At 42.9% G+C, this 26,855-nt stretch overlaps 3 protein-coding genes across 9 annotated transcripts in view; all 3 read left to right on the top strand.

The window, feature by feature from the left end:
• LOC144520528 (collagen alpha-1(XX) chain-like) overlaps positions 1-3,254 on the top strand; it is a 43,461-nt gene extending 40,207 nt beyond the window's left edge. For 4 of the 7 annotated variants that reach the window (XM_078254286.1, XM_078254287.1, XM_078254290.1 and 1 more), the window contains 2 exons: positions 1-9; positions 2,565-3,254. The exon at positions 1-9 is cut by the window's left edge and continues 153 nt beyond it. In XM_078254286.1, coding sequence (XP_078110412.1) covers positions 1-9; positions 2,565-2,593 — 38 coding nt within the window. In that variant the 3' untranslated portion in view covers positions 2,594-3,254. Of the gene's footprint in view, positions 27-2,564 lie in introns of all 7 variants that reach the window. The other 3 variants (XM_078254289.1, XM_078254292.1, XM_078254291.1) reach the window with 3 other exon arrangements.
• Positions 3,255-4,599: 1,345 nt separating this feature from the next.
• dpm1 (dolichyl-phosphate mannosyltransferase subunit 1, catalytic) lies at positions 4,600-12,299 on the top strand. Its single transcript, XM_078254285.1, has 9 exons — positions 4,600-4,773; positions 5,153-5,252; positions 5,546-5,579; positions 5,674-5,750; positions 8,970-8,995; positions 9,158-9,253; positions 9,381-9,449; positions 9,551-9,665; positions 11,826-12,299. Exons 1-9 carry the CDS (start codon positions 4,643-4,645, stop codon positions 11,928-11,930), a joined length of 753 nt encoding a protein of 250 aa, XP_078110411.1. The 5' UTR covers positions 4,600-4,642; the 3' UTR covers positions 11,931-12,299.
• A 1,354-nt stretch (positions 12,300-13,653) lies between these two features.
• Positions 13,654-25,007, top strand: adnpb (activity-dependent neuroprotector homeobox b). The gene is made up of 4 exons (XM_078254283.1): positions 13,654-14,098; positions 18,151-18,267; positions 20,747-20,839; positions 21,100-25,007. Exons 2-4 carry the CDS (start codon positions 18,160-18,162, stop codon positions 24,070-24,072), a joined length of 3,174 nt encoding a protein of 1,057 aa, XP_078110409.1. The 5' UTR covers positions 13,654-14,098; positions 18,151-18,159; the 3' UTR covers positions 24,073-25,007.
• The last annotated feature ends 1,848 nt before the right edge of the window (positions 25,008-26,855 follow it).

The following is a 26,855-nucleotide window of genomic DNA, read 5'->3' as shown; positions in this document are numbered from 1 at the left end:
AGCAAACAGGTTAGCTACCAGGAAAGGTACACAAACTCAAGTGACACACAGAGGTAGATGTATTAGCAGTGTGTGAGTAAAAATAATAATATGGGTTAAGTCCCAGATGAATGAATCTTTTTATGAGGATACTGGAATGCTTAAACAGTAGAAGCAAGAGAAATTACTTTTAGTTGTGAAAGCATTATAGTTCTGTAACAGTAAAGAATTGCTTTTTTTCTACCGTACAGCAATTGATTGATTGATTTTTGTGTGGCCACTGGCTGTAAATGTGATATTGACCTTGTAATCTGTTATAATGGTGAATGTGCAAACAGTTCCCTAATTACAAATCCAGCAGACACCTTAGTATTCATTATGTGGTATTTGTGTCCACCTGATGAATGTAAGTCCACTATTTTAGCTCTGTTTTTGTATGCCACCAACTCCTGTATCTTTTTAGCTGCTAAATGCTTCACAACTAGCTGTGTCTGTTTGCTGTTCGGTGCTGAGCAGGAAGTGTACAGTGAGTCTTTGGAGCTTTATAGCTGTAAACGTCTGTTGTCTGCGACTGAAAATGACGCTGTGAGAGCAGTGAGAGTGAAAAAAAGCAGTAAAGTTGTGGGCCATAAAGCCAAAACAATGAGCTGCTAAATTGCTCTGTAGAGAGGAACGGCAAACTCAGGTGATAAATCTCTATGATTCTATATAGCAGCTCTAAAGTAATGGTTAAGTTAATGCAAGCAGTCGCAGTAGTTTAAAAACGTGCTTATTGGCATAACCCTATGTTTGCTGAAACAAATATATATTTTATGTCATTCATTTATTGTCCCAACTATTTGCCAATCAGGGGCGATTCTAGGATCAGACCTTTAGGGGGGCTCAGCCCCTAATGAGAAGGTGACACGTTGCCTTGCAAAAGTGTTAACCCCCCTGCTAAATCAGTAATTTCATTATCTGATCATCTCTGAGCTAGCTACTGACAGCTAACGTTTTTTGACACTATTAACACTATGATGGAACTAAACCTGACACTTTATGGGCCCTATCTTGCACCCGACGCACAGCGGACTTTTCCCTCAACAGACTCATGTCGGTAAATTAGGGAATGAACTTGCGCTCCCGGGGGCGGTTCAGCAAAAAGAGGAGGCATGTTCCGGCGCAAACGTTCCCTAGTGCTATTTTGCAGTTTCAGTAAACAGTTCCGCCACAGACCAGGAAAACCCTAGTCTAAAGTCAGTGGCGCGTCAGATGCTATTAGGGCGCATGCTTGGCCGTAATGTAGAGCACACCGCACCGCACGTACACTTTGCTTCTCTCATCTCACGGACCCAGCAGTTCCCATTTTTGCAAACCATACATAAATACAAGGAAAAATATGACCTTGTTTTACACAACATTTCCATGAATCATGGATATGTTGATGACATAAATGAGGAAATATTAGAGGACTTGAGGAGATGTGATGTTGACCTGCATGTGCCAATGCCACTTAACCCAAATGCCCCAGCAGCAGCAGCACGGGAGAGGAGAGACAGAAGAGCTGCATCGTCTATACTGAGGTAATCTCAGTCTAATGTTAGACTCCATTGCAAAAATATCACCATGCAGTCATAACCTCGTGATTCAGTGAGAGTGAGCCCAAAACATCGGAAAGTATGTTTTTGTGACATTTCGTCCAAAAGAAAAATCAATAGCAAACGTCAGTCTCCTCGGCTGTGAACCGCTCGTGGCGTGCGCCCATGGATGTATTAACTAGCAAATCCGCCATTATAATAGCAATCCGCCATGGAACAAGCGCGCCTGCTTTTAAAGGGAATGTGAGATAACGCTCTGATTGGTTTATTGCACGTTACGCCCAAACCACAGCTATGAGTAATGTAGCTACTTCAGACCAACACATTTTAGATTTGCGTCGGGCACAAGAGTCATTTATCCCGCCGGTATAATAGCAACAGCGCCCGAGATCCGCCCACAAAGCTACTTGCGGTTGACGTTTGATACTTTCAGATCGTTAAAATAGGGCCCTAAAAGTTACAGTAATAACAACCAATTTGACACAATGTTCTAACATTTAGCAATTTTAGTTGCTTACGTTTCAATTTGGGTTCTAATCTGTGCCATGAAATAACCAACTTCTTCTCTGGGGACTACCAACGTTAAACTTCACAACCGCACTCCTGATCTCCCTCTGACAGATTAAATAGAGACTCATCTAAAGGCGGGAGTCTGACCCAACCACCTCCGATTGGCCAACACTATGTTTCTGTTAACCCTTTCCTTGACTGGGTTACAGGTGCATAGCATCAGCGACAGACACACAGGATATTAAACCTGTTTCAAGCCCTTTGAACCTGTAATTGTTTGTCCTCTGTCACTAACAGACAAGTTTGCAAACTCTTAACTTGAAAATGTTTTAAAATGTTTTTTATTATTATAATTTTTAGGGGGGCTGAGATGAAATTTAGGGGGGCTTGAGCCCCCCTAAACAGGGTCTAAAATCGCTGATGTTGCCAACATTGCAAAATACAGTGTGAAAGTGGTCTTGGTTGTTGACCGTTTTTGTGTGTGGTCTCTTTTCCCAGAAGACCCTTATTATGGCTACCAGCCTTGAGTGGATATAAACAAGCAGGCAGCAACGGTAAGGCGACTGACGTCTGTTTGAAATGACTATGGTTCCTTTGGAGCTGAATGACAGACTGGTAATGGAGCTACAAAACAAAAAGCACCACTGAAGAGGTTTGGTGTGTTGAACTTGCCACTGACTGATGCGGAAGCCTGACAAGCTTAATCATGTGTGAGAAAAGGAAACAATACAGGAAGGATCTCTCTCAGTCCTCTTGTTACAATGTTCTTTGACATAAAAAAAGAATAGCTGAGAAAAGAACTACGATTATGTAGGAAGCTTTCTAATATAGAATAGTGTTTTGATGAACAGGTAGCACCATAAAGGAAAATATTGTCTCATTGAGATCAGTCAAGTGCTTTCTTATACACCATATTCGCACTGAAACCTTTTATTACTATGTTTATGTATTCATGCACTGTATCAATGCCGAGTAGTTTAGCCATATGTGTTACATTTCTACCTATTTCATTTGTCTTTCTAACCTTAACTGCCTCAAGAATAATGAAAATGCATAATCCATGGTGTAAAAGCTTTTTTTTTTTTGTTCCATGGTATAAATGATACTGTGAGAATGTCTTGTTGTCATGTGTATGATAATTTGTATATTGTTTATTATATTTACTGTATACAGTTATTCATGTATGATATTTTATACTGTATCAATTCGTATTGAAATTCCTGTTTACATGTTTATGGTTTCAAGGGGTATTGGGTGATAAACGTGTGTGTGTGTGTGTGTGTGTGTGTGTGTGTGTGTGTGTGTGTGTGTGTGTGTGTGTGTGTGTGTGAGAGATTTTTTTTTATTCTTGTTAATAAAATTCCATTTATGTGTGTGTAATGAAGTGTGTGTTTTTTTTCCAAAAAACTTGACTATACTGAGCGACGACATAGTTTTGTATCACTGAGCAAGACACTGAATCTTTGTAAGCCCTGGGGCTGTTCTGAGGCTGACACCCTATGTCTTTGTCGGAACCACGGTGAAGAGATAATTGTTTCCAGTGGTGTCTATTTTGAAGAGCACAATGTAAGTTCCGACCTTTAAACCGGCCGCTTTGTTAAATTAGCGTCAGTGGTGCATTCATTTTCCGGTTTTGTCAGAAATGTGAGTTTATTTTTCAAAACAAAGGCAACCATGGACCCTGAATTATTCCTATGCTCAAATCAATGGAGCATAGCTACTTTGACAACATATAAACACTAAGTTGTAATGAGCTTGTGAGGACATCACTGATCAACGGTTTTTATGTTATCATGGTTGTGAGGTCACACTGTCAATATGTTATACACTAAACTGTAGAAAGGAGGAAAGCACAGAGCATCCTACACCACCACTCAGCTCACTCTATGTTCAGGTGAAAGACCTCCGGATACAGACGCCACAGGCTAGACAGCAGCGACGTTTACAAGGCATGTTTCCAAAACAGCTACACCCCCACTGTAAGACTGATTGCAAAGAACATTAGGTTTGAAGGATATTCCAAATCCCCACCTACGGACATTAAACGCTTCATAACACGCATTACACAGACTTTGTCTCTGTATTCATCTACCTCCCCCCTCTCACTGTCCGGGACTATCTTTATCTCTGCCCCAGTCCATTGTTCGAGTGCAATAATTCATAGTGAAATAATTAATTGTGCAATAATTAATGGTGGTTACTTTTTATAAAGTGTGTATTTTGTACATGGTGCGTTTTATTTTACTAATGATGTTCCTTAATTGCGTTGTTTTCATTTCAATGTCTTAGTTTAATCCTTTGAACTTGGGCTATTAACTGTACTGTACTTCATGTATAATTACATTGAAATATAATACTAAGAGGAAAAACCGGGGCTAACTATGATATATGTTTATATTCTCCATTTTTCCCCGTGATGTTTCAGTATGGCTGAAGACTGAATATAGGTATTTGGAAATTAATATTACCAATATAAGTTGCACCGATACTCTTATTGTGACAATAATAAACAGGATGTTGTGGGGCACTTTTTTTTTTAACTTTGCGCATTGTGGTTTCCGTAGATTCACATCGCCATGGCAAGCCGTAAAACTTCGCACCCAAACCGGGATAGTGAGGACAAATACTCGATACTATTACCTACTTATAACGAAAGGGAAAACCTACCTTTGATAGTGTGGCTTTTGGTGAAATATTTCGGTGAAAGGTAAGTTCCGGAGAGCTAGCTAGCAAAGCTGCTCGGCTAGTGCTAGCTAGCTAACGTTAATGCCTCCTGTCAGTGATGAGCTGTCACTAAACCAGTGAGAAAATGACAGCTCGACTAATAGATGCTCTTAACGTTAACATTTCAAGATTTATTGTGTCAAGGCTACAGTAAAAACTTTTCAAGGTAACTAGCTGGCTTGCTCGCTCTAGCTCACGTTTGTAGCGCTTGCTTAACGTGTGTGTGTGTGTGTGTGTGTGTGTGTGTGTGTGTGTGTGTGTGAGAGAGAGAGAGTGTGAGTGTGAGAGATACAAAGTTGACAAAAGCAAATTGCATCCTCAGTTTAATGTTTTTTATTTTGTTTTGTTTTTGTTTTTAACAGTGGCTATAACTACGAGGTAATTATCATTGACGACGGAAGCCCAGATGGGACCCTGGAGGTGGCAGAGCAGTTGCAGAAAATATATGGAGAGGACAAGATAGTAAGTAAAGAATTGGTAATCCCCGCCCTCACAGTGATGGCGCTGGGGTTCACTTAGCAAACACCTCATTTTGAAAAGAACCAAACATTGCATTTCTTACAATTGTATAAAGGTATGTATTAGAATTAATTAAAATGCTGTAACATCTTCACAGATACACTGATTGGTGTTAAGTATTATTTACAATATAAGCTATCTAGGACGCCCATGTAACGCTAACCGTTGGTTCTAGTAAATGAATGGAGCATGGGATCTTCATGCAGACTCTTTAACCTCTCTTTTCTGTGGGACAGCTTCTTCGACCAAGAGCAAAAAAATTAGGACTTGGTAAGTTCCAAACTGTGTAAAAAAAAAAAAAAAGTGGTGTATTCATTCTAGTAACCTTTACCAACTAATGATGAGCTCCTGTTTCCTTTCAAAGGCACTGCCTACATCCACGGCATTAAGCATGCTACTGGGAACTTCGTAATCATAATGGACGCCGATCTTTCCCATCATGTGAGTGTGGGCTTGTTTTATTGTGTGTTTACAATACGTTCACTTTACATGAGGTTGATTCTAGGGCTAACACTTATTTTCTTTACTGATTATTAGTCTGCCAGTTACTTTTTCAATCAATCATTAATCGTTTGGTCTATATAATGTTTAGGGATGCACCGAATCCAGATTTATTTGGGGTTCAGCCGAATACCGAATCCACTGGTTAAGATTCTGCCAAATCTGAAACCGAATACCGAATCCTACTCCCATCCTCAGTCCATTAACACAGTAAACGCATTAATGAAGTAACCAAATGGTTAACACAAGTTTTTAGCTGTGACTGTCCTTCCTTTGCCGTAACTGAAGTTGCTGCATTTTGGCTGCTGTCTGCAGATTCCTTCATGCACAACTCGTATTCTTTCGGATATTTCATACGCAAATGTTTTAACAGCGGCGATGATGTGTATTGTTTAGGGTCCTTGCCACCACGAGACAAATCGGCATCGCAAATTGAACGTGTAGCTCAACTTGAATGGCCTTCTTTTGACTGAAAGTACTGCCAAACATCACTTTTTCTGCTCACCAGTTCCATTTTCACTTTCTCACAGCCTACTGCATTGAACGCTCCACCTACGTAAACACCTTCCCGTAAGCAACGGCGTCGTCATTACTTCGACCAGCGTAGCGAGCGTAGTGCAAACGTAGGGTTCGATTTGAGAGAAAAAAATTCTAAACGGGGTTTAGGCAGAAACCGAACCCCGTCAAAAAGCCCAATATTTGTCCGAATACGAAGCCGAATCCTGGATTCGGTGCATCCCCAATAATGTTAGAAAATAGTGAGAAATCTACAATCTCACAATCACAATCTCCTGATGCCCAACATGGCGTCTTCAAATCGCTTGTTTTGTCTGAACAACAGTCTAGAAACCTAAATATATTGACATGTCCAGCAAATCCTCAAGTTTGAGCAGCTGGAACCAGAGATGGAATTTTAGCTGAAAAGTTGATGATTAATGATTAGTTGATTATTAAAGTAGTTACATACTAATTTTCTGTCAGACGACTAATTGATTAATCAACCGATCATGTTAGCCCTAGCTGATGCTATAACTGAATTGCATTAGGTAGTATTTGCATCGGAGATGTGAGCTTACCAGAGGCCTGTACTACGAATCAAGATCAACATGTCCTGGATTGATTTCAGTTACCCGGCTTCACTAACCCTAACAACCGCGGTCCCGCATAAGCTGTGTCACGACGGTGGTTAACATCTAGTTCAATCAACCCAGGGTTTCCCAATCCAGCAGCGCGCGCGTTCACATAAAAGAGGCGGTGTTTACACAGCATGACCAATCACAAACATCTACCAGAGACGCATCATTTAAATAACAAGAGCAAACTATAATTCTACATAAATATGAAGAACACAGACACGGTTTTGCAGGCAAAACGCAATACAGTCGCTGCTTCCTAAAACGGGAAGGAAAGCTGGCAAAAAAATTGCCGACGCTGTAAATGCGTTAATCACAACGTTTATCGATATATCACTTCCCCATCAGTCAGGACCAAGATCTGACCATAATTACTAGGGCTGTCAAAATAACGCGTTAATTTCGATTAATTAATCTGAGAAAAAATAACGCGTTAAAAAAAATAACGCAGATTAATCCATTACATATTGCCGTTTGCATACAGACGAAAATCTGGTGCCACTGATATGTCTGCGCTTCTCTCTGCTGCTCTGAAACAGACGTTACAGGAAACACAAACCCCGCTGCATGTGACGCTAGTTAACACAATACTCAACAGCAGCTAACGTTAGCCTACCGCTAGCTAGTAGCTGGATTAAACACGGTTAAAATGCTGACAGCTAACGCTAAACGGTGTAAAGTTTGACTGTTTTACTGTAGAGGATTCAACACCGGGATGTAACAATCTGCAGCTGTCGTTGGAGAAACACCACAGCCGGTGCGTTCAATGAAACTGGTAAACTACAGCCTCGTGGTGCATTTGAAGTTATTGTAAATGTCCTTTTCCTATCTGGTGGTTGTTTTTGTCATTCAACAGCAAGTTACTAGTGAAATAAGTTATTGTTATACATTATTATTAAATCATTTAATTTTGACCATATGGCCTTAGCAATAAACAAGCCGTTCTTTAATGTCACCAACTGTTGTTTAGTACCCTTTTTTCTTTTCTTTTTTTACTTTCTTAAAAAGTATCGGTTCAGGCACCGTTAATTATGTATGCGATTAATTACGATTAATTAATCACAGAGTATGTAATTAATTAGATTACATTTTTTAATCGATTGACAGCCCTAATAATTACAGTTGTCCTTTCTATTAACTGTTGTTGCTTTAGCCTATTATTTCAGTTGCAACCCTGGCAGTGGTAAGTGATCATGAGAGCAAATCAAAAATATAAAAACATAATTCAAACCGATGTGCGCATTGGCAACACACGGCTCAAGAAGCCGACAAATAGCTGATATGTAATTCTCTCCCATTAAAATCTATTTTTTTCATAAAAATACCCATCAGGGAATGTTAACAGGGTTGCCGGTCTCTAAATGTTTTAACTTTTATGCTCTCTCTCTCTCTCTCTCTCTCTGCACCGAGCTCCACCGGATCTTCTAAGAACGGTGATGCCGTTATCAATCGATTGGTCAGTAGGCGGTGCTTTCACACCAGTTGATCTCTAATCTCCAACATAACCTGCTCCCGACTAGGTTAGGTGTTCAGCGTAAGTTACCACGGCGATTTAACCCGGTAACAAGTGATCCACCTTCGTGGTACAGAAAACCCTGGGTTGAACCTGAAGGTACTTCGTTAACGCCAAATCTTGCTTTGTAGTACAGGCCTCTGATCTATTTTCGTTGTCAAGTCTCTCCTCTCTATCATCCCTAACATTTAAATTACCCTTTTATTTAATGGCAATATTATGTGAAATATAACAGGTTCTGCGAGTGATTTTAACTTTGGACAGCATGTTATTTAGCCTATATGAAGTAGCCTACATTTACGGTAGCTAGCTAACGGTAGACTACAGAGAGAGTGTGATATTTTTACGTCCGTCTCGGAGCGACCGAGGGAAAATATTTCAGTCGACACATTAAGTGGAACCGAAATTTGCGTTCTAATCCGGTCTGGTTCCTACCGGTTGCGTAGGCACCAACCGGGTTTCGGTACCCAACCCTAATGTTATTTCATCGTTCTTTGTCCTTTTTTATTTCAGCCCAAATTCATCCCAGAATTTATCGAGTAAGTGTTACTAAATTTCCATTTCCTATCATGTGATTTTGTTTTGTTTTCTAATGTATTTCAATTTCTGCACACAACATTCATTTCTAAGTATTTAAACAATAATATTAAGCTACTGTGCCACAAATTCAATTGTTAAGACCATTACGTTTTGGTTGTCAGAAAGCAGAAGGAAGGTAATTACGACCTGGTGTCTGGTACTCGATACAAAGGGAACGGAGGCGTATACGGCTGGGACCTGCGCAGGAAACTGATCAGGTAGCGTGCAAGTCAGTGCACTGTCTTCATTTTCCACTCCCCAGATGCACTGACCCTCATTACAACAGACTAGAGGCTGAGTTTTGATTTTCTTTTTCCGTCTTCTGTCTCCTTCTCTCGTTCACAGTCGGGGAGCCAACTTTTTGACTCAGGTGTTGTTGAGACCCGGTGCTTCAGACCTCACAGGCAGCTTCAGGTGAGTGTTGTGAAATAAGTGCCACTGACTTTTTTGAACGTGCATGGGGATGTGTTTTCTCACGCCTGCCGTTTCTTTTTTTTTCTTCACACTTCTGTCAGGTTGTATAAGAAGGAGGTGTTGGAGAGTCTGGTTGAGCGGTGCGTGTCCAAAGGGTATGTCTTTCAGATGGAGATGATCGTCCGCGCCAGACAGCTCAACTACACAATCGGAGAAGTGAGGCCCTAATTCATTAATTCATGTATTTCTGTGTTTTTCGGGCAGAATATTTACTGAGAACACACGTGGTTATAAACCTTTTTTTTTTTTTAGGGCTGTCAGCATTAACGCGTTAATCGCGATGCGATTAAGGGCCGAGCATAATGCTTTAATTTTTTTTTTATCGTATTAATGGCATGCCGCCATTTATTAATTTATTTTCACTTCACTCGGCTTTGCGTCGTGCCTAACAGGCTACTATTTTGCCGTACTTCCTCGTAACACATCCTGCTGCTGCAGGAATAGCAACGCGGATTTCGGTGCCTCATTCTGGTGCCACTGATATGCCTGCACTTCTCTCTGATGCTCTGAAACAGACGTTACAGGCTTATATCTTATAATATCTTCATCTTATATACTGTCTATGGTTACAGGCAACAGAAACATCGCTGCACGTGACGCTAGTTAACACTATACTCGACAGCAGCTAACGTTAGCCTACCGCTAGCTAGTAGCTGGATTAAACATAGTTAAATGCTGACGGCTAACGCTAAACGGTGTAAAGTTTGTCTGTATTTCACTGGAGAGGATTCCAACACCGGGATGTAACAATCTGCAGCTGCTGTTGTCGGAAAAACACAGACGGTGCGTTCCATGAAACTGGTAATTTACAGCCTCGTGGTGCATTCAAAGTTGTTTGTTCAAATGTGTGACTAGATTAAATATCTAATAAACAAATACAAATCTTAAAATCAAGTTCATAAAGTCACTTTCTTTGCATTAATTTGATTCCCAATCAAAATACACTGGTAAGAATTAATTTCCATTGTTAATATGTACTTAAAAACAGTTCTGAAATGCAAAATAATAGAATTTTAATCATGTGATAAAACATGCAATTAATCGCGATTAAGAAAATGTAATCGTTTGACAGCCCTACTTTTTTTCTATCATGTGGACCCTGCAAGGACACTGAAGTTGGCTTCCAATTTGGAGGATATGATGGTGTTTCTCTAGATTCTCCTTTTTTACCCAACTTAGAAATGTGTACATCCAGACCACATCAGACCAGGTCTGGATGACAGACCACTATAGTTAGACTTGTCAAATCTGGACGAGATTAATAAATAGACTTGAGAGACTGTTTAAAAGCAGTTACACACCGGGCCGATAATCGGCCGTTGGACAGTCTGGCGAGGTCAGTGACTCGAGTCTGTTCGGTGTGTTCCGTGCCGTCGTCCGTTGGAGGAGCTGTCGGCCTTCATTTTCGCCGACCTGACATGCTCAGTTGGAGACAGGGCAGTCGGGACTCGGACGAATGGCAAGCAGGATGAGCGTGACTAAGCCTCTCAAAATCTGACGAAAATCTTTTAAACTGACCTTTGTCGATCTGAAATGAAGACAGATTCAGCAACTGCATGGCCTATTTCTTGCTTAAAATGTTTTCAGAAACACGTTTCGGTGAACTATTTTAGTAAAATATGAGATCGCAATCTGAATGAGTCGCCAGTAATAGCCGTTCGAAAAATCCAAAATCCAGAAGCAGCAGCCAGATTCATGTGACGCGTTCGTCCAATCAGCTGCCGGTTTTCATTTTTTGGGCGACAATACAGATTAGCGCCGCCTGCTGTTATGGAGACGTATTACGTCTCGTCGCTTTGGTGTGTTCCGAGGCACTTTTTTGACCAACTCGGGGAGACTGATCAGTCCAACTGCCTTTTCTGCCGACGGTCGGCCGTCTGGTAGGTGTGTAACTGCCTTAAAATCCCTTGTCAGATTTGTGAAACCTTTTACTGTATTTGTAAAAACAAAACCAGTGAAAAGGACAATTTCACTGTGTTTTCTGCATCCAGACCACATCAGACCAGGTCTAGATGAAAAAACACTATAGTTAGATTTATCAAACCTAGACTTGATTAACACGCGCGCCCATATATAGAGGTTTATTCCTCGATGCAGCAGCCGCGGGTTCGACTCTGACCTGCGGCCCTTTGCTGGGTGATATTCTCTCTCTCTCTCCTCAAAAACTGAGAAACTGACCAGAAATATCATTAAGTTTAATTTAACTTTCCCCTTAATTTCTGAATTGGAAGCCAGCGTTGTGACTTGTGACTTGGCAGCCATGATTTGGGATGTGAACTGAAACAATTATTTTCTTCATCTTCTTCTATACAACAGGTACCCATTTCTTTTGTGGATCGAGTTTACGGAGAGTCCAAACTTGGAGGGAACGAGATTGTGTCGTTCGTGAAAGGACTGATCACACTCTTCGCCACGACATGATCAGTGATGTAATAATTTTGGACATCCGTCGGACGGTCATATAGTGTTCATTTCACTCTTAACGTCGCTGTCTTTAATTGGTAGTTGTATCAGAATCCTAATGTCTAGACGGTGACATGACGGCAAATGACAAGGGAGACATCTCACTCCCCTGTCAGCAGTAAACATGAAATAATTCTCTGCCAGTAGTCGTCCGGAATACTGAAGGAACATAGTGCTTTACATTCCCATCACCCTCTTCAATGAATTTTGAACAAAGTGCATTCCCAGTCCAGACAGCTGACTGAAATTTACATTAACAAGGTTGTCAGATGGGTTTACGTTTAACACCTGTGATTGTTTGTATAAAATTAAACAGTTTGTATTGTTGGTTCTGTTTTTCCTTAATGTCATCTTTACAATGAGTCAAAAACCTCAGATGGGTTCGGAGAGGGACGAGCTGCTCTTATCAATATTCATTGATCAAGGCCCAACCTGAAACAAGTGCAAGGGGTTGTTTATTTCTCTGAACGCTGGCAGGTCAACTAACAATGCCCTCCACAAAGATTTTCACCTTAAAGAGCATTCAGTCAAAACCATGTGGTTCTTCCCAGCACATGGTGTGGTACACTCTTTGCTGAGGCAGTAGCAGTCAACAGGTACCAGCTTGTACATCTCCCTCACGCACACTAATGGCAATGTCAGCCAGAGGTTGCAGCAGGATAAATGTATATGAATGAATTTCAAAAAGTCAGATAGTAAAGACATTTAAAATCCCACTTTTCTCCTTTCACCTATGAAAGTGTTGTGTGCAATGCTGAATAACCAGGCAGGCAGCTGCCCCAGGGCCCTGAAAGCTCCAGGTGTATTTGTGTTTTTTACTGGTTTGTGTCTATTTATGTGACAGTTTATCAAGGAATATGCACCTTAAAAGCATACTGACGCCTTAAATTGGTCCCTGCAATTATGTAATCCTGCGGCCCTGTCTTGTGGGATCCACGGCCAAAATCAAGTTTATATGTGGCGTATTCTGAAATTAACATTAACTTAAATCCAATTAACACACAGCAAACCTAGAGTCAGTCGGGTACTATTTTTGCATTAAAAAAAAAAAAAAACACAGAAAGTGGGGAGTGGGTGTTGGCCCACTTTAATGAGTGATGATGAGGAGGGGGTAATGGGGCAAGAATAACCCATAGCTGATGGAAAAGTTTTACCAAGATTTTAACCATTTAAATGCAGTGTCACACTAGGGCTGCCCTTCACCAGGCAACGTGCAGGAAAGTAGTCCCGGTCAGTTTGGTAGAATTGGGCAGTTACTAACAGTAGTGTAGTACAGCGCCACCTACCGTTGGCCCAACCGTTGATACCACTCCAGCTGGTGCTAAGCGGTGCTGAGGCACTGTGTACATCCGAGGATCCGCAGGGGGGGAAGGTGGGGGGCGCCAGATGTAGCCAAACTGCGCATGCGCCTAAATCAAGAAACCCACTCCAGAAGGACGCCCGCTGTCGGCGAGATCCCGCCACTATCGTGTTGGGTTGTTTACCTCACAGACTCGAACACAGAAACCAAAGGCCCGTCGCAGTTTTTTAAGGGGAAGAGGTAGGTTTTTTTTTTTTTTTTTAAAGTGACGTTTGCTTAATTGGCCAAATTGACTGACAGACCAATCAAGAGTTTAAATGAGCCGGGCTCGCGATCTCACAATGAGATTATTTATGCTAATCAAGTAGATGTCACTTCCGCCCCTTTTATTTGCGCCATTTTGGATAGGGCAGTTTCTAGGCTGGATGTGTATTGTCTGTCAGAGAAAAGAATGGGTAAAACGTAATCGGCTGCCAGGCAATTATAGGCAGACTTTAGGCAATCTATTTGAAAGAGGGGGTCCGCCGTTAGTTGTTCCCAACAATAGGACATGTGTTCGCCCTCACCACACCAGGGAATGGAGGTTTTAATTGTCTAATGAGACTCTGAGGCTTTCTGTTCCCGTTTGCCGACCAGAAGAAGGAGGATAGCCCTTTTCGGCGAGGGAGAGTCGGGTTTGTAGGGTTGACCGACGGCCGGGTGGCTGGTTCTCCCCCACGAAGGATATTACCGAGATATCTGGGAAAAGGGAAAGTGCCCATACATCGCCTCAGTCATCCTGAGGTGACACATTTCACTCAGACGGGAGCACTGGATGTGAAAGCAGGTAAACTTGTCTGTCATAATGTTGGCCATAACCGTAAAAGCGAGATAGTTTGCTGTTAGCTGTGGCTACCTGCGTTGATTCGATGGGTGGCGCTGGACTAACATTACAGCTAAGGTAACTTGGCTAACGTTATGTTCCTTGTAAGGGGGGGGGGGGTTCAACGTAACCTCAAGTTGAATTACTTATCCGGTAGGCTTGTTTATAACCGCCCAGGTAAAATGCCGGCGAATTTCCTATGTGGACATTTAAGGACAGAAATGGCAGCATTAGTTGTGAACAGCCAATGTTGTTGATGCGAGTTGGCTAGCTTAGCATGCTAACTTGGCGCGGTGTGTCCCCATTCTTTGTCAGTGGCAGAAGCTCCCTGACAAACGTATCGATCTAAATACTGCCAGATGTTGATCAGAGATTAGATTCACTGACACTAACGTTACCTCACCGTTACATTTGGTTTGTTAGGTCCACAGCCACGGCTACCACGACAGATCTTGCGAGTTAACGTTTTGAATGCGAGAAATGCTATGAATATTTAAAGTGTAGACTGCACAGAGAGTTTTGTCTTGGGGACACATGGTACACATTCACAACCACTGACAGATCGTGGCGTAGAATTCATATAATCTTTTGCTAAATTTATGACATTTTCTTTTTGAATAACCAACCCCTCAAATGTGATCAGAATATGATCAGAGTTCAGCCAGATGACACCCGGGTTGTGATGCACTCATACCCCGTGTTTGATCCAGGGGGAGGAGGGCTGTCACTTGGTCAGGACAAGTGTCAGATTATGATCATGTTCGCTGCCATCAACCCCACTCACACAGAGCCTCATATACAGACAGCCCCCCATAACATACTGACACAACTAACCCCAGTGCATTTAGGCATCCTAAACTTTTCTGGTATCGGTGTGAATATGGATGTCACCAGAAGCTTATCCCACAGTAAACATCTACACGTTGAAGGAGAAGTGTAAACTGCAGTAGTCAACCAGAACATAGGTTACCATGTCCCAGTGGAGGTCCCACTGAATGAGCGTGAGGAAATCTGTGGTTGAATGTTTGTAGGCCTCCTTCTTCATAACAGTCGAAGAGGGAAACCTGTTTTCTGCCAGCAGCCCTCAGCGGAGCAGAGCAGCTTCCTATCGCCTCTCCTCCCTCTCTTCTTCCTTCTCTCCCCCCCTTCCCTCCTACCCAGCCTCTCCTTTGCTTTTTTCTCTCTCCCTTTCTTCTTTCTTCCTCCCACCTCCCTCCCTGTCCATCGCCCCCTCTTTCTCTCACCCTCTTCCATTTTCTCTCTCCCCCCAGCCTCTTCCCCTCCTTTCCTCACTCTCCCTCCCTTCCCTCTCCACCGAGCCTGTCTGTCTGACCTCCCTGCCTCCCCATCCCCTCCCTTCCCCCCTCCACTTCCGTCGCTCACTCTCTGGCTTCTCTCCTTTCCTCTCATCTCTCCCCTCACACTCCTTCTACACTCGCTCCTCTCTCTCTCTCTCTCTCTCTCTCTCTCTCTCTCTCTCTCTCTCTCTCTCTCCTCTTCCTCCCAACTCCCTCACCTCATCCTCTCTCACACTCCCCCTCCCCCTACACTGATCTCTCCAGCTCCTTCTGTCCCTCCCCTTCCTCCCTTCCAACATCCCTCCCTCCCCTTCCTCCCTTCCAACATCCCTCCTCTCCCCCTCCCCCTCCACTGCAGACATATTGTAGAGGCTGCTGCTGCTGACTCAATAGGAGGCGCCATTCTGTGATGGTATTGCGAGGCAGGGAGAAAAAGGGAGAGTATAGGGAGGCTTACATAATGGAGCTCCTCTCTAGCGCCATCTGCAAGTAATGGGAGGAAGCAGGACAGAGAGACAGAGGGAGGAAGTGGGCAAGGGTATGTGTCTCTTACACTCACTCTAGCACTTGCACATTTCTGAATGGTAGACAGACAGTAGGCAGGCAAGACAGTAAGACCAACAGCCGGATCGACAGAACTGTCTGGTTGGTGGAACCACACACGCACAGTTCCGCTCTCTCTGGTTTGTGTTTTCTAGAAGGGAAATAAGCTGAGGTGTTCACAGGAATTGTTTGGGACTGCGCTGTTTGTTGTCACTGAGCTGCCTTTATGTCATCGTGCATCAGTTTGACCTTTGACCTCTCTACATGGAGCTCTGATTTGAATAGAGACATTCGACTAGCCACGTTGGACAGTGAATTAAACAGCCTTTCCTTCCCCTGGCGAGTGGTGCCTTTACTAATGCTGAACTTATTGTGATACTAACGCACAATGAATGAATGGGTGGGTGGTGGTTTAGCTGTATGTTGTATGGAACCAGTGGGTCTGTCTTTTCTGTGAGCAACTGTTCTTTCTACTCTAGACAGCTGAGCCAAGTGCTGGTTGGCCAGGTCAAAATTTCAATAGGCTGTCTAAAAAACCTTTTTTAGCTTTAATACACAGCAGGCAGGCAATGCAAAAACATTTACACTTCTATGTTTGGATAAAAAAAAATATATATTTATATATTTTGCAACATTTACGCCTTGTGTCCACACTACTCTGGCGTTTTCAGGGCCCCTAATACAGTGCTCCCCCTGTTTTGGTTTTAAAACTCCAGGGTTGCTTTGTAGTCTGGATGGGCACAAACGGAGACCTTTTGGAAGTGACGATGCACGCACGTCTTATCGGTTAGGTAGGCTAACGTACCTTTTTAGTAACCGTTCCAGCTCGTCCTCGGCCATAGCAAATAAATACTTGGTCTTTGTTATTGTTCTTTCTTTAATGTATTTCAACTTGTACATCCCTGATTTTTCGCCGCAGAGTAGCGTCTGACAATCTGCTTCCTGTTTACACCGGCACGCGCATGCCCAGTGTATGTGAATGGATGGAGATTAGTTGTGCTACTGAGCTCTTGTGTGGACAGAGATCGTTTTTTTTCTCAAAGCGCAGCTTAAAAATGACAGTGGAGTAGTGTAGATGTAGCCTTAGTACACAGCAGGCAGGCAAGGCAAAAACTAAACTGTACTTATCACAAATAAACCACTGAGCACTGGCTTGCGACTTTGTAGTTAAAGATGCCCTGGAGTTCATATTATGCTCATTTTCAGGTTCATAATTGTATTTAGAGGTTGTACCAGAATAGGTTTACATGGTTTCATTTTTAAAAAACACCATATTTTTTGTTGTACTGCACATTGCTGCAGTTCCTCTTTTCACCCTGTGTGTTGAGCTCTCTGTTTTAGCTACAGAGTGAGGCATCTCACTTCTGTTCCATCTTTGTTGGGAGTCGCACATGCGCAGTAGCTAGGTAAGGATTACTAGCCAGTCAGAAGCAGAGTATGAGGGCGTGCAACGCTAGCAGCTAGGCGAGCATTATAACGTGTGTTACAAAGTGACGCACGTTCGTCACGAAGAGTAAAGGCTGGACCACAATAGAGCTGTTTGGAGCAGTTTGAACAGTCCCTTTGGGGTGGACTTTTTCACTTTGTAAACCTATAACATGCACAACAAAGATATATGACACAATACAAGAAAGGGAAAAAGCATAATATGAGCACTTTAAACAAACAAAGTTGTTTTGTTTGAATATTTACATTCAGTGTTTCTCATCGAAATGCATTGTGTGTATCTATGACACATTTTGAGTGCATTTCCTTCCTGAAACATTTGCAAAGCTGATTTAACAAAAATGTATACCTAAAACCTGCATTGTTGACATCCATGTTTACAAGCTAGCAGTCTTCTTCTGCCCTGCCTTTGCTGGCACATTGCTGTGTATCTTGATGCAACAGAAAACTCAGATTGAACAGATAGTCTAGCTAGCTGTCTGGATTTACCCTGCAGAGATCTGAGAAAAGGTTAACCAAAGTCCTCAGAAATCGATTAGAGTTTAAAATGCCAACACAAAGGAATCCCAAGGCAACGGATATCGGGCCTAAATGAGTGAAACCCGGCGGCAACAGAGCAACCCCGGAAGTGGAACGTCTAGGATATAGACTAACAGTTACCAGACACGTGTCCAAATTGTACCCTACACCTGTTGATATTAACATGCTGTATGTGTCTGTTCTATTCAGGTGGGCAGAATGTTCCAGCTCCCTGTCAATAACCTGGGCAGTCTGCGGAAAGCGAGGAAAAATGTGAAGAGGGTCCTGGGTGACATTGGCTTGGAGTTCTGCAGAGATCACCTAGAGGTGAGCCTGGCCACACTTTGGCGTTTTTATTATGATGGCCGCACATTCTACTGTTCCTTTGTGATGACAACTTTGCTGTAAGAAGAATAGTGTATGCATTCCCTGGAGCTTCCTCGAGATTGCTAAACATGTCTTTGACTGTCTTCAAATTTCATAAAATTCATATTCCCACCATCATGTTCATCTCTTGCTGAGGTTTCAGACTGGTTCTTGTGGGGATACGTGTAGCATTGGTGTACATATGGAAACATTTGTTTTAGTTTTATAAATACAATACTAAGGTCAGTTTTGGAGTTGAGATTGTTCTTTCAGTTGGCTCAGTGCGGGAAGTAAAGGTTCAGCATTAGTGTGCCTGACACTGCTGCATAAATGTAGAGAATGTATGATGCCATGAATGACCTGGACTCATATAATGTATGTAACCAATACAGAATAATGTTATTACCCTCATTGACACCCTTTCCTCGTTCTTCTATATCTCACTTAATGTAGGAGAAATATGCTCCTCAGGCTTAAAAGCAGAAACCAAAGACTTTACATAATTCAGCATCCAGCCCTAGGCACAAACATAAGGAGCTATACAGATTTGGAGGGGGTTAGCTGCAGTGGTGTAGTGTTTGTGATACGCAGGTATACACTGTACACCCATTAGGAAAGCGCCAGGATTTCCGTATACCGATTTACAAACATAGTTCTGTGACAGCACTTTCACTTCAGCTATATTTTTTTGCAAATACGGGGTCAAGTAATGTGACAACAAAGTGAACAACGCTGCAGAACATGCAGAGAGACTTTTTCTCATCTTTCGTCGACCCCCATCTCACTGAGCACACTGCCTAGTGTGTGTGGAGCGAGATGGTAAAAAATGTATGTATGTACAGTATACCCACTACAATAAATTAGACTATACCACTGGTTAGCTGGGGTTTCTGTCACAGTTCAAAATGTTTACATTTACACATGAGAACTATGAGCAAGAATCTGTATCTACACAATAAGATTATAGAGACCATAAGTGAAAATATTGACACATTTATGTGTCCCAGAGGACAAGAGAAAGCTGGGGACAGAGGTACAATTCCAACCCTGTGAAATATTTCTGAAAAATAGAAGGAAAAAATTGAAAGAAATAATCTCAATGCGTGTTTGTTTTGTGCTCATTCAATCGGCTTCTGTTTAACACACAGGACAGCAATGTCAACAAATCTATTGCCTGCAGTTACCCAGAAACCCCTTCTTTTTGTCCCTACGTAAACATGCATCATCACGGAAGCATGCTTTGGCTACGAGTTTGGCATCGCCCAAAAGAAGATGCACCATTTATGCATGTATCAAATGTGTCCATAGAGGCAGTCTTTGCCTACTGAATGTTTATTATTTATATATATATATATATATATATATATATATATATATATATATATATATATATATATATATATATATATATATATAGAGCTAGCTAGCAATTGTTACCAGTGTATCTTGATTGGGAATCAAATGAATGCAAAGAAAGTTACTTTATGAACTTGATTTCAAGATTTGTAATTATTTATTTACTGTAAACAAAAGACAAATGTGTGAATCTGTCATTATTGCACAATTCCTCCAAGTACCTAACTAAAAATCCCTATCCTTACCAGAGTCAATATAGTGTTTAGTAACTCCTAAATAATGTTGATTACTCACTGACGGCCAGTGATCACCGGTTAATGAGACAGCGTTTGCAGCACTTTGCAGCAGTTCCAGTGTGACTGCTTTCTCCGTGTCATACAGGCTGTGTATCAGTGAAAACTACTGTCCCCCTTGACGGCAACGAGACAGGTCAGAACATGCCAACCGTAGTACGTCTTTAAGACCCGAGTCCTCTACGATGCTGACAGGTCTGCAGTTAGTTGCCACCCGTTTCGCAAGAGCTGTAGTCATTTTTTGGGATTTGGTTTCATCCACAGCTCGGCAAGTAGCACTCTCCAAAATAGTGCTTTGCCTGAGTGGGTAGCATGCTAGCGGGTAGCATCACGTTAACTGTACTACTACGCTTAGCTCCGTAGGTGGTAGCTCAAGCTTGACGTGCTTCGGTGATATTTTAATTCGGCTTTACGCAATGTGCATATGGCTTTCGACTTGTCTACGAGCCGTCCGGGAGTTTTGGAAAATAAAAAGCGCCATTCAGGATTTCATTGCTGCTGTCGTTCTCCATCATGCCTGCAGCCTGCAGCAGCAGGATGTGTTAGGAGGAAGTGGCAGCTTGATGATAAGTAACGGTGCTGTAAAGGGTCAAAATAGTAGCCTGTTAGGTATGACGCAAAGCTGAGTGAAGTGTAAAATAAATTAATAAATGCAGGTATGCCCTTAATCGCATCGCGATTAACGCGTTAACGCTGACAGCATCTATCTATCTATCTATCTATCCTTCCTTAGTGATTGTGCCTTTGAGTCATCATCATTAAGTATTAATCTTAATTTCCTTGTTGTTTAGGACTATAAAGACTTTACTCCTCCAGAGGTGTATGTAAAGCACACTAACTGGGAAGATGTGTGCATGTGGGAACCATCACATACCAAAGTCCAGGTGTGTATATCATTTTATGTGAATAGCAATAAAACATTGATTACAAGAAAATATAGTCCAGTTGTGTGACGCACTCTCACGTAAACCTCCTGTTTTTGTTTTTTTTGCAGCAGTGATATTTTGAATCTCTTTTTTTGAATTATTATTATTATTTTCAACAACACAAAAACCGAAGAAAAACGTGTAAAAATATCATAATTTGAATTCTCTCAGACAAAGAACTTGTAAAGTCTAAACTTTTCCCACCTCTGTGTCTCCAGGACTACAGATCAAAGCCCTTCTGCTGCTCCGGCTGCCTCTTCTCATCCAAGTACTTCTCTGCATACAAGAGCCATTTCCGCAATGTCCACAGCGAGGACTTTGAGAACAACATTCTGCTCAACTGCCCCTACTGCACTTACAACGGTAACAAAAAGACTCTGGAAACGCACATCAAACTTTTCCACATGCCTAACAGCACGGTGCGGCAGGGCCCCGGTGGAATGGCGGCGGGAGCTGGTGGGATCATGATGAAGGACGGGGTGCTGAAAAGGGCCGGGGACAGTGTGGAGCAGGCGGTCTACTACTGTAAGAAGTGCACCTACAGGGACCCTTTGTACAATGTAGTGCGCAAGCACATCTACCGGGAACACTTCCAGCAAGTGGCCCAGCCCTATATTGTGAAACCAGGGGAGAAGACAAGTGCTCAGAATGGTGGCACAGGGAATACAGAGAGTAATAACACAAACAATGTTACCAGTAACCAGATTCACTGCAAGAAGTGTCTGTTTGTTCCACGGACCTACGAGGCACTTGTCCAACATGTCATTGAGGACCACGAGAGGATTGGCTACCAGGTGACCGCCATGATTGGGCACACCAGTGTCATAGTCCCCCGTCCCAAACCCATCGTCATGATCCCCCCCAAAACCCAGGGAGACAAGACCATCATTGGGATGGGCCCGAAAGGTGCCGTAATGGCCACTACCAGGCCTCCTGGCTCACAGCAGCTGGGTCGAGTTATCATCTCATCAAAGACAGGCTTCAGCGCTCAAAATCTTCTGTCAGGGATGAAGCATGACGGAGTGAGGTTAAAGGCAGGGACTCAGTCGTTCTCTATTGGCAGCCAGCAGGTGAGGGTTTCTTTACCCGGGAACGCCCAGGTTTCTGTTCCCCAGCAGTCGCATGCAGCAAAGCAGCTTATTTCTGGCGGCAGCCTGCGGAGTCCAGTTGTGGTCAGCGCCTCTTCTTCACTCAAGTCCAACCCCCTGGGTTCACGTGTCCAGGCAGCAGCAACCACTGTAGCCTCTGTCACAGCCAAGAAAGGTGGCTCCTCAGTCCTCGGCACATCCTACACCCAGAAGTGGAAAATCTGCACTATCTGCAACGAGCTCTTCCCAGAGAACGTGTACAGTGCTCATTTTGAGAAGGAGCACAAAGCCGAGAAAGTGCCTGCCGTAGCCAACTACATCATGAAGATCCACAACTTCACCAGCAAGTGTCTCTACTGCAACCGCTATCTCCCCAGTGACACTCTGTTGAATCACATGTTGATCCACGGTCTGTCTTGCCCACACTGCCGTGCGACCTTCAACGACGTCGAGAAGATGGTGGCCCACATGCGGCTGTCGCACCCAGATGAGAGCGTTGGCCCACGCACAGATTCCCCCCTGACCTTTGACCTCACGTTGCAGCAGGGCAATCCCAAGAACGTTCAGTTGATTGTCACTACCTACAACATGAAAGACGCCCCCGAGGAGTCGGTGGCGTTTCACGCTCAAAACAACACCACCTCTGTGTCGTCAGCCTTGTCTGCCTCCCTAATGTCAGGCAAGAAGTTAATGCCTCAGCACCCGCCCAAAACGCCTTCAGTGGCTGCTGACAGTGCACCAACCAAGAGTGCTCCACAGGCATCTGTGCCCTACAAGAGGGATGTGGGCAAGACACTGTGTCCTCTGTGCTTTTCTATCCTCAAGGGCCCAATCTCAGACTCACTGGCCCACCACCTGAGAGAGAGACACCAGGTGATTCAGACAGTCCACCCTGTAGAAAAGAAACTGACCTACAAGTGTATTCACTGCTTGGGGGTTTATACTAGTAACATGACGGCCTCCACCATCACTCTACACTTGGTGCACTGTCGAGGTGTAGGGAAATCTCAAAATGGGCAGGAAAGCCGGGCAACCCATTCTTCTCGGGTCGGCCAGGCCCAGAGCAGCACTCTGAAACGGGCCAGCTTTGATGGCTCGGACACTAGTGCGCCAAAGCGCAGGAGGCCCCCTGGGGAAAGGGCCTACCCACGGGACATCAACGGTCCGTCTACGTTTGTGGAAAATCCTGATGAACCTGTAATTCTGGCTCTCGACCCCAAAGGACACGAAAACAACTCGTACGAATCCAGGAAGGCGTTTCTAACCCAGTATTTTAACCAAGCGCCGTATCCCACACAACGGGAGGTGGAGAAGCTGGCAGCCAGTCTGTGGCTGTGGAAGTCGGACATCTCCAGCCACTTTGTCAACAAGAGGAGGAAATGCGTACAGGAATGCGAAACCCAGAGCGCCAGCGTGTTGCTGGGCTTCAGTATGCACGAGCTCAGCAAAGTGAGTCACGAGCTGGCGTTCATCCCAGATGGCGTGTACGAGGGCGGACATAACAAGAGGCGAACGTCTAGGACGCACATAGGGGTGTCGGAGCAGGCTCTCCGGAAACATAGGGAGCTTGTAGCTGCTAACGGTGGCGTGGCCCCGCCACGGAAGGGAAAGCCAACCAGGACGGTGGAAGGTACCAAAACAACGCCATCTGCCCCCAAACCCAACAGTGCCAGCAGAGACCAAACCAAGACAATCAACAGCACCTTACCACAGAAAATACCTCTGGACCTTTCAGAGCCTATTGCCATTGACTCTGACAGTGATGAGGAAGAGCAGCAGAAGGATAGCAAGGACCGGGAGGGAGAGGAACATCTCCATGGTAACAAACGGCTTACTGGAGCTACGGAGAGAGTGGAGCCGAGGACAGGCGCTAAGACCGTTTCAGAGCTTGATGATATGTCAGACGATGATGAAGACGAAGACGAGGATGAGGACGATGAGGATGAAGAGGCGCATGTAGAGAATGGTTTCGGGCCCACAGAGGGCTCAGGAAGACAGGCTGCTAAAGGTAGAGACGCTCTCCCCATCATAATTCCCAAGTTTGTACCATCATCTGCAAGAAGCAGGAGAGACGGGGCCCAGCTGGGCAAACAGCAGGTCTGACTGATGAAATCAAAAAAACTCGCGCAGTCAGAGGGACACTTGAGATTTGATCGACGCCAACAAATCTGCCTCGCATGAACTGAGGGACATTGCCCAGTTACATTGTATCTGTGAAGGAGGGGAGTGATGAGGAGAGCAACAAGCCATCCAATGACTTTTCAAGGCGGGACTCAACGAGCAGCTAGGATTGATGTAAACATTTGTGAACAAAGTTTTAATGTTCTTTCCTGAGTGGAAGGGGGGAGGTGCAAAGACAACAGAAGTCACACCAAACAAATAGAAAGCGTTTTGCCTTCTATATACTTTATTACATTGAGATAAGAAGTTGTTGGCATTGATTTAGCCACTGAACTTGTAAGTGTGGCTTAAAATATTGAGTTGTTGTGAGGTAAAGCTTTAAAGCTGACCAGATAATCCATAATTTTTCATGTAGTTATACTGAGATGGGTAGTGTAAATTTGTACAGTCTTTTAGACATGTTTGGACAGATGTTGCCGTACATGTACCCTTAAATATTTGCTATTACCTGTGTGTAAGTTAGCCTCATATGTTCTACATTGGTATGCTTAACGATAGTTGTCGCTTTGGTGGCTGGTATTTTCTCGTATGTTTAAGTTTATTTTTTAACAAAAACCTAGTTTTTTTGCAAAATAATATATCTATATATAAACAAAATAACAGAATTGATTTGTTTTTGCTTTAAATTAGATTTTATTTTTTTTTATTTCCCTTTTTTATGATTTATTTTCTGAAAGAATAGTGTTGCCCAGCTATTCTCATTCTCTTAACAGTTTAAAGGAGCATTTCATTAACTTTTTGCAGCCTTATGCTCATTAGCCTTGACTGTACTGTACTTGCTTTCTATTTTCATAATTTTACCTTGAGGTTTCTTTGCCCTACAAGACTGGACGGTAATCACCATAAAAGTGAAAGCACTTTTTCAAAAAATTGTTGTTTTCAATTTGTGTTCTTTGAATTGTGTGTATTTGTTTCATGTTTTCATTTTTCACTTGAAGCATTTATGAACAATAAAGTGCTGTATTTGTGCTTCTCACAGAACTAATGGCCACGCCATCTTTCAAAGTAAGGAACAGAAAGAAATGATTCCTGATGCACAGCCATGGTTGGAAAAGCTGCAAATGTCTTTATTGCTTTTAGATTAGGAGTATTGAAAAGCAGCTGTCAACTGTCTAATTGTATATTTTAGTACAATTTGTACTTCTTGCTAAACCGTCACATTTTACACTCTAGGGACCGTGACAAAAGTGGTTAAACATCCTGTTGCAAAGTTTGTATTAAGTAGTACAACAGTAAATGAAGTGCCCTCTTTATGGTTGAAAATGCGCTATAGAGCACTATAACACTTTACTTTCACTTTCACAGTAGAGGCTAAAGGTTGTATGGCTAATGGTCATTGATGGCTGGATTCTTTCACCGCTTCAGGCCTCTGAATGTCCTTTACAGTTTTTCTCAATTGCTGAAACACTAAAACCCATTGGCTGAAAAAAGTTCTCCGTTGCCTGAACTCATTTAGCTCATTGTGCAGTCTGTCAATACCTTAAACCATTTCACATGGTCAAACATAATTTGCAGATCTCACTTTGACTTTTCAGCAAAACTCCAGACACATTCTCATTCCCAAAACCCATTCTGCACTCTAATGCACATGTCCTCCTTACTGGTCAACACAAGTGGCAACAATCAAATACAAATATAGAACACAATGTCATTGATTGAACACAACCACTCAAAATTGATTTCACTCGTTTCAAATGATGTGACACAACCAATATAAGCCAGTTCAGAGAGCAAACAGGTTGTTGAAGGTGGGACAATCTTGCTTGTGATGTCTACGAAGTGCTCTGGCCTGACCCAGCTCAAAGACGAGAAGAAGCGCATTGATCACGTTTACTCCTTTGATTGTCCCTGTTAGTATTGTATACTGTAGTACAGCGCATTGTAGGCTGTATACTGTACAATGAACACATTGTATGGCCCTGAACATTGTGCTTTCCATTTGTTAACAGTACGGACTGCTCAGTAGATTTTGACTGGTTGCAGGTTTATATCAACAAAGAACAAGAATTACAGTATCACAGAGAAAAAGGACAAGTTTGTGAGATGCAGGGTACAGTACTGTAAAAATAGGGATGCAGGAAGAACAAAAACATTTTTTTGGGGCATTTTTAGGCCTTTAATGACAGGACAGCTGAAGTATGAAAGGGGAAAGAGAGGGGGGGAATGACATGCAGCAAAGGGCCGCAGGTCGGGGTCAAACCTGGGCCCGCTGCGTCGAGGAGTAAACCTCTACGTATGGGTGCCTGCTCTACCAACTGAGCTATCCAGGCACCCGGTTCTGATCAATTTTGAGCTATGTTTTCGTTCATCAAAAGACAATGACGGAAAAATATGAAATTTGTTTTGAGATTAAAAATGAACTTCTCCCTGAGAACTATATGTTTTGAACCATGTGTTTTCTATTTTTTTGGTGTATTGTTTACTGACTGCTGGATAGTGTATATCATTTTGATCACTTTGTTTATGATTTGAGGGCAGTGTTCGATTTTGAACACAGGTAAAACTGTTTTGAGGCGAAAGTTTCATCTTGCGAGAGGAGTCCGAGGTTTTGTAAATAGTGCTTGAAGATGAGGTTTTGTGTTTGTTTTCAGAAAATGGAGCAAGGTTTCAGAAATTGTGTTTTAGCAATTGAGAAAAACTGTAAAATGAAATCCAATATGGAAAAAAGAATCACTGCTCACAGCCCATGACCACACTAAGGCCAT

This window comes from Sander vitreus, chromosome 7 (genome assembly GCF_031162955.1).
Source record: "Sander vitreus isolate 19-12246 chromosome 7, sanVit1, whole genome shotgun sequence".
NCBI classification, from domain to species: domain Eukaryota; kingdom Metazoa; phylum Chordata; class Actinopteri; order Perciformes; family Percidae; genus Sander; species Sander vitreus.
Note: the sequence above shows the minus strand (reverse complement) of the source record. Positions and strands in the feature narration are given on the sequence as shown.